General features: G+C 37.6%; 2 protein-coding genes across 2 annotated transcripts in view; both read left to right on the top strand.

The window, feature by feature from the left end:
- The first annotated feature begins 15 nt into the window (after positions 1-15).
- LOC107591497 (peripheral-type benzodiazepine receptor-associated protein 1-like) lies at positions 16-6868 on the top strand. The gene is made up of 6 exons (XM_016280655.1): positions 16-39; positions 129-235; positions 443-552; positions 667-879; positions 4840-4991; positions 6806-6868. The coding sequence occupies exons 1-6, from the start codon at positions 16-18 to the stop codon at positions 6866-6868; spliced, it is 669 nt and encodes a 222-aa protein (XP_016136141.1).
- Positions 6869-6946: 78 nt separating this feature from the next.
- Positions 6947-15426, top strand: part of LOC107591465 (peripheral-type benzodiazepine receptor-associated protein 1-like) — an 18737-nt gene continuing 10257 nt past the window's right edge. The window contains exons 1-4 of the mRNA XM_016280610.1: positions 6947-6992; positions 9059-9155; positions 12552-12682; positions 13674-13842. Of these exons, the coding sequence (XP_016136096.1) occupies positions 9101-9155; positions 12552-12682; positions 13674-13842 (355 nt within the window). The 5' untranslated portion in view covers positions 6947-6992; positions 9059-9100. The remainder of the gene's footprint in view (positions 6993-9058; positions 9156-12551; positions 12683-13673; positions 13843-15426) is intronic.

Here is a 15426-nt window from a genome sequence, read left to right as displayed (position 1 = left end):
ATAGTTTGATTACAAATGCAACAACAAAACATCTGGAAAGTGTTTATCCTTTTCATTAAAAGTTTTTCAGCCTATTGATTTTACTATCCTATGTGTTCAATATGTGTGTGTTGATGTGTGTGTTTCAGGTGGACACTGCTAGTGAAGTTGAGGAGCTGGATATTGATGTTTCTCCGGCACCGTATTCAGTCAGTAAAGGAGCAGCGAAACTCCAGGTCTTCATCGCACGGTACAGGTAAACAGCATTTAACTTAATTTATTGATTTCTGCTTACGAGCTTACAGCATGTGCTAAACTGCCATGCAGTGTCGTGGAGAAAATCAACCTGTGAATGGTTTACTTGAATGATACAGTTGTCTCTGCATATTAAACTGGGAGAGTATCTTAACATCGATCAAGTAACAGACTTTAAATGGAGGCTTGTTTTATTTTCTAAATGCAGTTACAATCCCTATGATGGTCCTAATGATAACCCAGAGGTCGAGTTGCCCCTCACAGCAGGAGAGTACATTTACGTCTATGGAGACATGGATGATGATGGCTTTTACGAGGGTGAGTTTATTACAATTTTGAAATTTTTTTTTTACCATTTTAATAATTTTTTATTATTCTTTAAAAAAAAAAAAAAAGAGAGAATTGCTGCACTTAAATGAGACCAGTATATAGAAAACAGTAACTATGTGCACATTGTGTCTTTAAACGACGAGGAGTGTGAGCTGGTAAAGGCGGGATGCTATTCACTGTGCCTCAGCAACCTCACACCCAACATGCATTACAACGTTAAAGTGGAGGCCAGGCCGCACCGCACAGCCTGGGAACTACCGCTGGAGTGCCGAGAACGCAAAACCGCAGTGACCTCTTTCACAACCCAGACTGCAGGTGAGATGCAAATAGGGTTGGGCGATGTCTACAAAATTGGCATTGTACAATGTCTACAGTGTAACATAGGGATGGGTGATATAGCTAAAAAATGTATCAACGATATAATGTTTCATATCGGTTGGTATCGATAATTATTAACATTTTTTATAACCCTTTTTAAAACAAAGAGCAATAGATTTTATTTTTAATTTAATCACTGTATTTTTAATTTACCCAATTTATTAAGACAACAAATATATATTTTTTGTTTTAACAGTCAAACACAAAATAAAATGTAAACAAATATCTCCTTTCTTATGTTTTATATGCAGATTAAATAAGTCTTAAGGAAACTTTTGTCTTGTCTCTCGAGGGCGCAATGAGCTAAATAATGCAGCGCATTAAATTGTTTATTCAATGCAATGAAATAACAACTGTCTATAAAAAAAGTGCATAACGTCTAAATTAACATATATAAATCAAATATAATTTCGTAAATTGCATACGTTGAACGCGTCACGGCTACCTCAGCCAGTCTCACCTGGCTGCCTAGCAACAGTAACTATGTGCACATTGTGTCTTTAAACGATGAGGAGTGCGAGCTGGTAAAGGCAGGATGCTATTTACTGTGCCTCAGTAACCTCACACCCAACATGCATTACAACATTAAAGTGGAGGCTAGGCCGCACCGCACTGCCTGGGAACTACCGCCGGAGTGCCGAGAACGCAAAACCGCAGTGACCTCTTTCACAACCCAGACTGCAGGTGAGATGCAAATAGGGTTGGGCGATGTCTACAAAATTGGCATTGTACAATGTCTACAGTGTAACATAGGGATGGGTGATATAGCTAAAAAATGTATCAACGATATAATGTTTCATATCGGTTGGTATCGATAATTATTAACATTTTTTATAACCCTTTTTAAAACAAAGAGCAATAGATTTTATTTTTAATTTAATCACTGTATTTTTAATTTACCCAATTTATTAAGACAACAAATATATATTTTTTGTTTTAACAGTCAAACACAAAATAAAATGTAAACAAATATCTCCTTTCTTATGTTTTATATGCAGATTAAATAAGTCTTAAGGAAACTTTTGTCTTGTCTCTCGAGGGCGCAATGAGCTAAATAATGCAGCGCATTAAATTGTTTATTCAATGCAATGAAATAACAACTGTCTATAAAAAAAGTGCATAACGTCTAAATTAACATATATAAATCAAATATAATTTCGTAAATTGCATAAACAATTATGAACAAAACAGCATCATGTATTTATGCATTGCTTAATCCAAAGAATCGAAGCGCCATTCACACAGATTGCATTTAAAAACATACGAGACGCCTTGAAATGGAATAAACCTTCACAAATTCGTGACGTGTTTTCTAAAAGTTGAAACTTTTTTAGCTTTGCATGGCTACATCTCTTGTGTGAGACGTGAGTGCAGCAGTCATATTTGTCCGTCTAAAAAATGCGCTGAATATGCGTTCTGTGTGAATGGCTTGGTCTCGGTTTTAACCTAATTAAGGTATTCTCCGCATTGAGCTACTATATTTCTCTAATGTTTTGAATGCATAACGCAGCAGCGGCGCGTCTCGTGGGCTAGACTAACAAAGCCTAACCTGGGTGCCTAGCAACAGTAACTATGTGCACATTGGGTCTTTAAACGACGAGGAGAGTGAGCTGGTAAAGGCGGGATGCTATTCACTGTGCCTCAGCAACCTCACACCCAACATGCATTACAACGTTAAAGTGGAGGCCAGGCCGCACCGCACAGCCTGGGAACTACCGCCGGAGTGCCGAGAACGCAAAACCGCAGTGACCTCTTTCACAACCCAGACTGCAGGTGAGATGCAAATAGGGTTGGGCGATGTCTACAAAATTGGCATTGTACAATGTCTACAGTGTAACATAGGGATGGGTGATATAGCTAAAAAATGTATCAACGATATAATGTTTCATATCGGTTGGTATCGATAATTATTAACATTTTTTATAACCCTTTTTAAAACAAAGAGCAATAGATTTTATTTTTAATTTAATCACTGTATTTTTAATTTACCCAATTTATTAAGACAACAAATATATATTTTTTGTTTTAACAGTCAAACACAAAATAAAATGTAAACAAATATCTCCTTTCTTATGTTTTATATGCAGATTAAATAAGTCTTAAGGAAACTTTTGTCTTGTCTCTCGAGGGCGCAATGAGCTAAATAATGCAGCGCATTAAATTGTTTATTCAATGCAATGAAATAACAACTGTCTATAAAAAAAGTGCATAACGTCTAAATTAACATATATAAATCAAATATAATTTCGTAAATTGCATAAACAATTATGAACAAAACAGCATCATGTATTTATGCATTGCTTAATCCAAAGAATCGAAGCGCCATTCACACAGATTGCATTTAAAAACATACGAGACGCCTTGAAATGGAATAAACCTTCACAAATTCGTGACGTGTTTTCTAAAAGTTGAAACTTTTTTAGCTTTGCATGGCTACATCTCTTGTGTGAGACGTGAGTGCAGCAGTCATATTTGTCCGTCTAAAAAATGCGCTGAATATGCGTTCTGTGTGAATGGCTTGGTCTCGGTTTTAACCTAATTAAGGTATTCTCCGCATTGAGCTACTATATTTCTCTAATGTTTTGAATGCATAACGCAGCAGCGGCGCGTCTCGTGGGCTAGACTAACAAAACATTAAAATGCAACAATGTCACTTACATCATTATCACCGCATCTTCTGCGCCACTGATAAGGCTCCCGGATGCACACATAACTTTCGATTGCACCGTTTTTGCATTCAAATAAAAAATTTTTATTTTAAATTCGACTAATATTCATCCTTTATTCACAATCTCCTCATCACAGGCAGGCACAGCACTCATTTCAGCATGTGATCGTGGGCTGTCTGCATCACTCATAGCACGTGCCTATATCGTGCGCTGTATCGAACATTTTATTCTATCGTTATCGATGAAGGTGTACCGTCGATAAATACCGATACCGTTTTATCGCCCAGGCCTAGGGGGGGATTGGAGTTAGGGGGTGTGCCCGAAGCGTGAATCTGTATTCAGAAAGGCACGGAAAACAAATAACGATTGCTAACAGTTGCCTGTTACATTACAGTACATAAAATATCGTCTATCGGCCCAACCCTAGATGCAAAGATTCACTGATGATGTTCACAACAAGACTAGGAACATGTATTATGAGCAGTGTTGGGGGTAATGCTGTGCAAGTATAGTTACGTTATCAGATTACTTTTGTAAGTAACTAGTAAAGTAACGCATTACTTTTTAATTTAGAAGGAAATATCTGAGTTACTTTTTCAAGTAAGTAACACCAGTTACTTTGTTTCCCATGTCTTGACTGACAGCTCGTCTTGTTGCCATGTTAAGAGAAATCGGGAGTAAGTGCAGAGGTGTTGTGTGTGAACATGATGTTACTGTAGTTCTAGTCTTTACTCATCTCACCTGCACAAAACCAGATTCAGTATTCCTCTAAATGAATAAAAACAATACTACCATACAACCATACTAAGCAAAAATGACACATTTGTGTTTCATTTTTGTTATCGTTTCATTTTTGTTATTGCTAAATAGTGTTGAACTTTCTTCTCCTGTGTCATTCTTCATGCAATTTGTTTGAGCTGCGCCCTCTACTGTAAAGACCTGAATTTACATTTCCTTCAGCCTAAGGCGTATTCATTTAACTTTTGTTGTGAGAAGGGTTTACATTTGTAAAAGAATAACTTTTTTATATTAAAACTCAAAAGTAATGAAATGCATTATTTCCATAAAAAATAACTTACTAACGTAATTAGTTACTTTTTTAGGGAGTAACGCAGTATTGTAATGCATTACTTATAAAAGTAACTTTCCCCAACACTGAGTAAGAGTCCTTTTTGATCTAATGTTAACTTCAACATCCTTTGATTTGACCTTTACCCTTGTCCTCCAGGTCCTCCTGATGCTCCTCTGGATGTGCAGTTGGAGCAGGGCCCTTCTCCGGGAATAGCTCAGATCAGCTGGCTGCCCGTTACTATAGATGCTGCTGGGACGTCCAATGGTGTACGAGTCACTGGCTACACCATCTACGCTGACAAGAAGAAGGTGAACCAAAGAATTCTTCTGAAAAGTCCACTTGCTGCACAATTAATAGAAATTAAACTGCAATCGTGATTAGGCAAAAGTTGCAATTTTTTTAATGCGCAGCTTGTCAGTGGAGCAGGGTGATCAGTAGTAGATACTGCTCCATCCGTAGGCCAGATAGCGCTCTTGCACTGAAACACCAAATATGCCCCACAGAAGAAAGGTGAAACACCTCGTTCCAGGAAATCCTTATAGCTGTAGCTGAATAAACAGATGAAACTGCATTCATTAATTCAACATGACTAATAAAAACACGACTACAATTTATTAATTTATTAAGACAACAAATATATATTTTTTGTTTTAACAGTCAAACACAAAATAAAATGTAAACAAATATCTATGTTTTATTTATATGCAGATTAAATAAGTCTTAAGGAAACTTTTGTCTTGTCTCTCGAGGGCGCAATGAGCTAAATAATGCAGCGCATTAAATTGTTTATTCAATGCAATGAAATAACAACTGTCTATAAAAAAAGTGCATAACGTCTAAATTAACATATATAAATCAAATATAATTTCGTAAATTGCATAAACAATTATGAACAAAACAGCATCATGTATTTATGCATTGCTTAATCCAAAGAATCGAAGCGCCATTCACACAGATTGCATTTAAAAACATACGAGACGCCTTGAAATGGAATAAACCTTCACAAATTCGTGACGTGTTTTCTAAAAGTTGAAACTTTTTTAGCTTTGCATGGCTACATCTCTTGTGTGAGACGTGAGTGCAGCAGTCATATTTGTCCGTCTAAAAAATGCGCTGAATATGCGTTCTGTGTGAATGGCTTGGTCTCGGTTTTAACCTAATTAAGGTATTCTCCGCATTGAGCTACTATATTTCTCTAATGTTTTGAATGCATAACGCAGCAGCGGCGCGTCTCGTGGGCTAGACTAACAAAACATTAAAATGCAACAATGTCACTTACATCATTATCACCGCATCTTCTGCGCCACTGATAAGGCTCCCGGATGCACACATAACTTTCGATTGCACCGTTTTTGCATTCAAATAAAAAAAATTTATTTTAAATTCGACTAATATTCATCCTTTATTCACAATCTCCTCATCACAGGCAGGCACAGCACTCATTTCAGCATGTGATCGTGGGCTGTCTGCATCACTCATAGCACGTGCCTATATCGTGCGCTGTATCGAACATTTTATTCTATCGTTATCGATGAAGGTGTACCGTCGATAAATACCGATACCGTTTTATCGCCCAGGCCTAGGGGGGGATTGGAGTTAGGGGGTGTGCCCGAAGCGTGAATCTGTATTCAGAAAGGCACGGAAAACAAATAACGATTGCTAACAGTTGCCTGTTACATTACAGTACATAAAATATCGTCTATCGGCCCAACCCTAGATGCAAAGATTCACTGATGATGTTCACAACAAGACTAGGAACATGTATTATGAGCAGTGTTGGGGGTAATGCTGTGCAAGTATAGTTACGTTATCAGATTACTTTTGACCCAATGCAACCACACGTGAGGAGTCTCCATCTCCTGCTTCCTATGTAGAAGCCTGGGCAAACCCAACACCAGCTGCACCAATGCCAACACAAGAGGCACTGTCACTATGTACCTCACGTACTAACTCAACGGTGAGTTTAAACTAAAAATCTACTTGTCTACAGTTTTAGTCACTACTGTATGTGTAAATAATAAGTAATTAGCATAAACTATATGCTTTAAGAGCCAAAAATGAAAATGTTGTCATCGTTTACCCATGTGTTGTTCCAGTTTCTTTATTCTGTGTAATGCAAAAGGAGATGTTTAGAAGAATGTCCGCGCTGCTGGGGATTTATGCTATCAAGATCCATAAGGGATGAAGCACCATAAAAGTATTATAACAGTGTTCTGTATGACTATATTGCAAACAGTAGTTTTGCATAATGGCCAGACCCCCTGACATGCAGACCCCAGCCAGAGCTGCCCCAAAGCAGCTGCTCATGGGTGGGTTGTCATCTGTCCATCTGTCTCCTGTTGTACCACAGCCATCTATCCCTTGAGAAGCTCTCTTTGAGAACCTGTCCATCCCTTTAGGAGATGGCTGAAACCTTTTGCGTCCTAAAAGCAAAAATGACCAAGTTTGCACCCAAATCAGTTGCTATACTTAACGGTTCACTGTAGCTTAATTTGTCCGACTTGTTGTATCATAGTTGGAAGGTTTAGAACTAGGGGTCTCAATTCTGGCCCTCAATATCCACTTTCTGCAGAGTTTAGCTCCAACACTGATCAAACTCACTTGTCTGTAATTCTGAAGACCTTTATCAGGTGGTTCAAGTGTGTTTGATTAAGATTGGAGCTAAAATCTACAGGAAAGAGGACCTCGAGGGCCAGAGTTGAGAACCCCTGGCTTAATGGGTATTGTTGGAGTTAATGATGACAATCTTAAGGAATTATGCAATTCAGGTTCCAGTTCTACTTAACATTTTCATTTACAATCCTTATGGAATAGACAATATTATGGCATTCCTGTATGTATATTTCATGTTAAGTTGTCCAGGAAGAATGCAAATGTTCCTAAACTGTTAATGGAACTGAAAGACAAAAACAAAACATCAGTTTTGAATAAGAAGTGGTTCTCTATTTCCAACTCTACATGGAGCTAACGTTTAAAATGCATTAATTTACCACATACAGCGGCTACTGTGCCATATGGGATTCCACCAAGTGGTCAATGACTCTCCAACTCTAATTTTACTGTGGATGCAAAAGGTTTAAGCCTGTACATCTCACTCCTTGTGTACCCTACACCCTTTCTCTCAGTCTCTAGTCAAGTCATCTTCGTATTTGTAGTTGTGTAGCTGGCAGCACTGCTCTATGCTTTTGTCCTACGTCTTATTCTTCCCAGTGTTCAGTTAGAACATTGCTGTTCTAAGACCGTGGCTGTGCATTATCCCTCAATAGGTTTTCTTGCTCTGGTGCATCTCCTTTCCTTGACACAAATGGGATGCTTATTGACCCACATATTGTCAAGGTTGTCCAGGGACTGCTTGAGCAGTTAAAGTAGAGATTGGACAACACCGAAGTGCTGTATGAAACTGTATGTTGTGCTTGCACAGGGATCTCCTCTGTTCCCATAATTGCACTGTTGCATCGAAGAACAACCCCAAGTGCTGCTTCTGTTGATCTGGAATCAAATGTCGCTTGAGCAATGGCTTTTCTGACTTGTGTGTGTGTGTGTGTATTTCAGGGCTCCAGGCTAATTGCTAATTCAGTACAAAAGAGCTTGCAACAGTGATTTCAAATCTATTTTATAATTATAAAAAAAATTATAATTAGCCTAAGATGCCAGAACTTCATATCGTTTTGATATGTGGCTTCTTCATATACCCTAGGAAGGTGCACAAACACAGATATTAATGTTTAGCCAGTGCAATTGCAGTCCATTGTACATAGCTAGAAGCTCTTGAATATAGTTGACAGTGTTTCAGGCATTTTGGTTCTCGGGTAGCAAACCAAGCAAAGTAAGCTGCACAAAGGAACATTGTGTACAGCAAATGTTCCAAATGCTAGCTTGGCAATTCATTTAATATGCACGGTTCTGATTCTGTAATTTGTCAAAATTAAAGAATGTTTTATTAGAAGGAAGTGGCTCCTAAGCGATTGTTCTAGTCTGTGGCCCCTAGTGTCCATTATGGTATTACATGCATATTGTGTGATGTTACAGTTGTTCCACTCTGATGTTATTAACATGTTAGATTAGGGAACACTATTCACTATTAACTTGTTGGTTATTAGCCTGCATTTTACTCACATATTAGCTGTTTATTACTATTTATAAAGGACTTATTAATGCCTTATTTTACATGACAATATTCTAGATCCCTTAATCCTAAACATACCTATGACAAACAACTACCTTGCTTACTATCAGTAAGCAGCAAATTAGAAGTTTATTGAGGAAAAACTCTTAGTTAATAGTGAATACGTGTTCACTAATCTGAAGTGTTACCGTGATGTTCGTGGCTGTATCCCATGTGACATTATCTAACTGTTTGTTTCTCTCAAACCAGGAGGCAGGTGGAAGAGAAGCATCGTTGGCAGATCCAGGTGCAATGTGGTGCGATGTCACTCCAAAATCGCCACGCTCTGAAATTAGACTACATAGAGGTGAGACTGTCTCACTTCCTTCTCTCTCTCTCAACGTGAACTGTGTTCAGCTCTAATTTAGATCACATCCTTTTCTCTCTCTCATTTATCCATTTCAGAGTCCTGCCCACCCACCCAACTTTAAACTGCCCTTAACTGTTCTTCTCCAAACTTAGTTTCAACCAAACCAGCATGTGTATCTAGCCTAGTCTAAACTCAAACTTCTGTCGTGCTTAAATAAAACTAATCAGGGTTACACTGCTTATTCTTAGAGTTAGTTATACGATCAAACCTGTAACAGAATGTATTGAAGTTTGGCATGTAATATATGGTCAATGACTCTCCAACTCTAATTTTACTGTGGATGCAAAAGGTTTAAGCCTGTACATCTCACTCCTTGTGTACCCTACACCCTTTCTCTCAGTCTCTAGTCAAGTCATCTTCGTATTTGTAGTTGTGTAGCTGGCAGCACTGCTCTATGCTTTTGTCCTACGTCTTATTCTTCCCAGTGTTCAGTTAGAACATTGCTGTACTAAGACTGTGGCTGTGCATTATCGCTCAATAAGTTTACTTGCTCTAGTGCATCTCTTTTGCTTGATACAAATGGGATGCTTCTTAAGCCACATATTGTTCAAGGTTGTCCAGAGACTGCTTGAGCAGTTAAAGTAGAGACTGGACTGTATGAAACTGGATGTTGTGCTTGCACAGGGATCTCCTGTTTGTTCCCATAATTCCACTGTGTTGCTACGAAGAACAACCCCAAGTGCTGCTTCTGTTGATCTGGAATCAAATGTCGCTTGAGCAATGGCTTTTTTGACTTGTGTGTGTGTGTGTATTTCAGGGCTCCAGGCTAATTGCTAATTCAGTACAAAAGAGCTTGCAACAGTGATTTCAAATCTATTTGCAATTAGCCTAAGATGCCAGAACTTCATATCGTTTTGATATGTGGCTTCTTCATATACCCTAGGAAGGTGCACAAACACAGATATTAATGTTTAGCCAGTGCAATTGCAGTCCATTGTACATAGCTAGAAGCTCTTGAATATAGTTGACAGTGTTTCAGGCATTTTGGTTCTCGGGTAGCAAACCAAGCAAAGTAAGCTGCACAAAGGAACATTGTGTACAGCAAATGTTCCAAATGCTAGCTTGGCAATTCATTTAATATGCACGGTTCTGATTCTGTAATTTGTCAAAATTAAAGAATGTTTTATTAGAAGGAAGTGGCTCCTAAGCGATTGTTCTAGTCTGTGGCCCCTAGTGTCCATTATGGTATTACATGCATATTGTGTGATGTTACAGTTGTTCCACTCTGATGTTATTAACATGTTAGATTAGGGAACACTATTCACTATTAACTTGTTGGTTATTAGCCTGCATTTTACTCACATATTAGCTGTTTATTACTATTTATAAAGGACTTATTAATGCCTTATTTTACATGACAATATTCTAGATCCCTTAATCCTAAACATACCTATTACAAACAACTACCTTGCTTACTATCAGTAAGCAGCAAATTAGAAGTTTATTGAGGAAAAACTCTTAGTTAATAGTGAATACGTGTTCACTAATCTGAAGTGTTACCGTGATGTTCGTGGCTGTATCCCATGTGACGTTATCTAACTGTTTGTTTCTCTCAAACCAGGAGGCAGGTGGAAGAGAAGCATCGTTGGCAGATCCAGGTGCAATGTGGTGCGATGTCACTCCAAAATCGCCACGCTCTGAAATTAGACTACATAGAGGTGAGACTGTCTCACTTCCTTCTCTCTCTCTCTCAACGTGAGCTGTGTTCAGCTCTAATTTAGATCACATCCTTTTCTCTCTCTCATTTATCCATTTCAGAGTCCTGCCCACCCACCCAACTTTAAACTGCCCTTAACTGTTCTTCTCCAAACTTAGTTTCAACCAAACCAGCATGTGTATCTAGCCTAGTCTAAACTCAAACTTCTGTCGTGCTTAAATAAAACTAATCAGGGTTACACTGCTTATTCTTAGAGTTAGTTATACGATCAAACCTGTAACAGAATGTATTGAAGTTTGGCATGTAATATATTCAGAACTGGCTTGTTGAGGAGTGCTGTTACTTTTCTAAGTGATCAGACATAAAATGTATTTTACTGAAAGCCCATAGATTTGCATTTATGGACAGTCAAGTAATATAAAGTATTATAAAGTAACCACAGAAATTTGGAAGTGGACAACATTTGACCACATCCCAGAATACTCACACTTTGTAGCCTAGCACGTTTACAATTAAAAAAATATTTAGTATATTTTTTGTTTTTGTCTTTGAGGGCAAGATGGTTTTCCCGAAAGTAGCCCCTTTTTCTTTATATTTGCACTCAAATATGACCCACAGAGGTTGTGAAATGTCCTCTTTTCTTTGCTCTGCCCTTGATTGTTGCTACAGATGGTCTTGATCCTCACTAATGAGATGAGCACATCTCATTGCTGGAGCTTAACACAAACATAACAGACACCTATTAGCACCACTGATTATGCATCTCTGTTTTACACTATAGTCCTCATCCAACCCATCTAGAAACAGGAAATTGATCCTGATGGCTTCAGAGTGCAGACCTTTGACCTAATGACCCTGACAGATGCTTGAGTGTTGCTTTCAGACTGCAATGTACAGAACTGGAGTGCTGTATTGCATGCATGTATAAATAGCACAGGAAAATTATGGGTGGTGTTTTGGAGCATTTGTGCTTGCTTTCCATTTATTTACACATGTAACTTCATTTGTGCAGTTGCATTGACTTATTTAGTAGACACTTTTATCCATTTCTGAGTCTGACTTACAGTGATGCTTTTTATATCAGTTCGTATAGTAATCGATTGTTCAGCACAGTTTCTTAATTGAGACATGGTGCTAAATTGTGATTTTTAACACATTATGGGAAATATTAGCCTGACCAATCAACATTGAGAATCAGAACTGGGTTGGTTTTATTAAATATAATATGGATCTTTGTTTAGGGTTGTTTATATTATTTAGTTTTAATCTCTTCCATGACAACATTATTGAAATTCACAAAAGTTTTTTTTGTTATCTAAATAGTCGTTTGTGTGTCTTTCTCTCTTCCTGTCATTCTCGCTCTGTACAGATGACTCATGAGCGCACGTTTCTGTAGCGGCTCATGGCGGCTTAGGATCAGGAGGTTTTAGTATGATTACCTCACTTAAGGACATGCCTGGGCCGCACCATTATGGTTTTCAGGCCGGGGAGACCACAAACATTAGTTTACTGATTGTAATATTCCACATTCCTCATGGAAAGTCGCATTAAATGTAACAAAACTTTTTCAACAGCTTTTTCAAAAATGTCCATATCACCCACCAATGTGTTAGTCTCATGATATATCCTATGAAATAATTTCTTGACAAGTTTGTGTTTGCTCTTTGGTGTTGCAGAGCCCAGAGCATCTGGAGAAAATGAGGTGAGAGTCTTTGTTGCCCTCTTCCCATATGATCCTGCAGTCATGTCACCCAATCCTGATGCTGCTGAAGAAGAGCTTCCCTTTAAAGAAGGCCAGATTATCAAGGTATGACTGAATTTAAGGTTGGGATTTTCAACCCTATAAATCGCGACATGTGAAATAATAGTCAATAATAGACATGGAACAGTTTATATTAAGTTTGCATATACTGTATGTTTTATGTTTTGATACATTGAGCTTTTATGGCTCATATAGTCTGATAGTCTGAGGAAAAACAGCTCAGTTTTATTCAGAGGCCCAAACTAAGCAGAAATATGCAATTTGGTGCAGATGCTAATATTTATTAGTATGGCTTAAAAGTATGATATTCTGATGCATGTATTGTAAATCAATGAGATCTTTATAACAGTATAGTAGATACTTACATAAAATGATATAAATATCAGTCATCACTCTGTGTCTCCAATAATATGTTTTAGTAAGATGAGATTTAAATGATCTAAACATATAATGCAGCGCAATACAATGATGATTGAGAGATGAAGACATAAACGTTCTTCAAAAGCCTAAGGATCAGATTTGATACATTTGAACGTGGGAAAAATGTTAAAATAATAAGTTGCAGCAGTCCAGTAGGTCTTCATCTTGAAATATTACTAACAATATAAAAGGTATAGAGTTATGCTTACTCTCTGAAAATAAGTCAAGCAAACAGACAAGTGAAGCACCAGTTGAAGGTGGATGGTTGTACCATTTAACTAAAAGGCCTTTTATAGTCTAAACTATCAATCAGAAGACAGAAGGCATGGAGTAGATTGTGTGCAACGGGTTTTCAACAAACTTTTGATCATTTAAATGTCTTAGAAATGAATTTGATGAAGTAGGTTTTATAGGGTTTAAACTGCAAAGAAAGAAATGCTTTAAAAACTGTAAATTCTCACCCACATTAGCCTACAAAATGTGCATCTCCAGTCCAGCCCTCAAAACCATTATAGTTAGCAAATAATACCAAAAAATATCACTTTGCTGTTCATAATGATTTCATAACTTAATAAAGATCCTGTAGAAAGTTGATTGCAGTGTTTCTCCTCTGCAGGTTTACGGGGACAAAGACGCAGATGGTTTCTACCGGGGTGAGGCGGGTGGCCGTCATGGCTATGTGCCGTGTAATATGGTTTCAGAGATCCAGGTTGATGATGAGGAGACCAGAGACCAGCTCCTGATGCAGGGCTTCCTCTCCACAGAGGCTTCAATGGATAAGATAGGTGCGTTTATCAGTGCATGCGTCAGACTCGCACATCTACACCTCAATGTCAGTTTTCACTATGATGAAAATTACAGGCCTCTCTCGTCTTTTTAAGTGGGAGAACTTGCACAATTGGTGGCTGACTAAATACTTTTTTTCCCCACTGTATATCATGTTTCACAAAATATTTGTGTGTGCAGTGTCCTTTTAGTTCTTATTTGATTCCTGAGCATATGCTAGCATTAAACTCTATTGAGATCAGCTGTAATCATTAGCATAATGTCACTGCTTGGCTTCACATCAGGATCTTAAAGTGCTGTCTAGAGAGACATCTGACTAGGTTTTGGAGCAGAGCTGTAGTCTTGACTGACAGTTATTTAAGGTCATATTTTGAGCATGTTTCTAAAATAAAAATAAATCTCTTAACTCCCTGTAATCGTTCAAAGAAAAAGCCACAAAAATACAGCCGCAGCTGACATTTTAGCATAGCTGGAAACACGCTTGTAGACACGAGCTTTAAAATAGGCTTCAAGCTAGCAACCTTGAGGAACTTGGGTTTCCCTTGAATTCAGGTTCTTAAAGAAATGGCAGTGATGGTGATATGTGGTGCTTTTTTTGTAATCCATTAAGATTAGGGCTGCACGATAAATCGCATGCGATATTTAATGTGCATCTTGACAGTAAAGCCGGTTCTGTAATCAGCGGTAAATCTCCATCACGTGCGGGCTTTCACATTGAACAGCAATAACTACACAGAGTCGTTGTTCACTGACGAGCTGTGCAAACAATCACGCGAATATGAACTCAATGTGAAAGCCCGCACGTGATGGAGATTTACCGCTGATTACAGAACCGGCTTTACTGTCAAGATGCACATTAAATATCGCATGCGATTTATCGTGCAGCCCTAATTAAGATACATGTAGTAGTCTTTCTCTCGTATTTTTTAGGGAAAGACACTGAAGGTAAAACAATTGCTTTTTGAGATTTTGATTCCATAACATGACTTCTTTCAGACTTGTGGAAAGAAAAAATCCAAAATACACATTTAAGTGTTTTTTGTTTTTTTTCTCCACTTCAGCAGCACATACATGCACCAACCTTTACAGTTTTATTCTTATCTATCTAAGGTATTTAAAAGGGATTTGTTTATATATTATTCACCTGATTTATATAACATAACACCTTATTTCTAAAAACATGTTGACAGTATTTAATGATTTATGGAGTGATAAAAAGAGATATCAAAAATCTCTGTAAAAATGTCAACAAAATGAGGCAAGAATTTTGGAATTCAGATTTCTGTTCTGGAAATGTATACACATTTCTGCATATTTAATTAGAGGTGCAATTTGCATATTTAAACATAACATTTCAAAAAACCTTTAACACAAAACTATTGTCTTAATGCACTCTGGTTAATTAACTATGGAAGTTTAGTGATATTTATTAGTTAAACATTTAACCCTATTCACCGGTAGTGTCTTGCCTGAAGTGTTGCATATGAAGAAATGGGTAGCACAAAATAAGGTAAAAAAGCATAAAAGCCTACTTAAGTTTTATTTTACCTGAAAAATCGATATCAAATGACCAGCCAAATACT

This window comes from Sinocyclocheilus grahami, unplaced genomic scaffold (assembly GCF_001515645.1).
Source record: "Sinocyclocheilus grahami isolate Dianchi unplaced genomic scaffold, SAMN03320097.WGS_v1.1 scaffold142.1, whole genome shotgun sequence".
NCBI lineage: Eukaryota > Metazoa > Chordata > Actinopteri > Cypriniformes > Cyprinidae > Sinocyclocheilus > Sinocyclocheilus grahami.
This window is presented reverse-complemented; position numbering and strand designations above follow the sequence as displayed.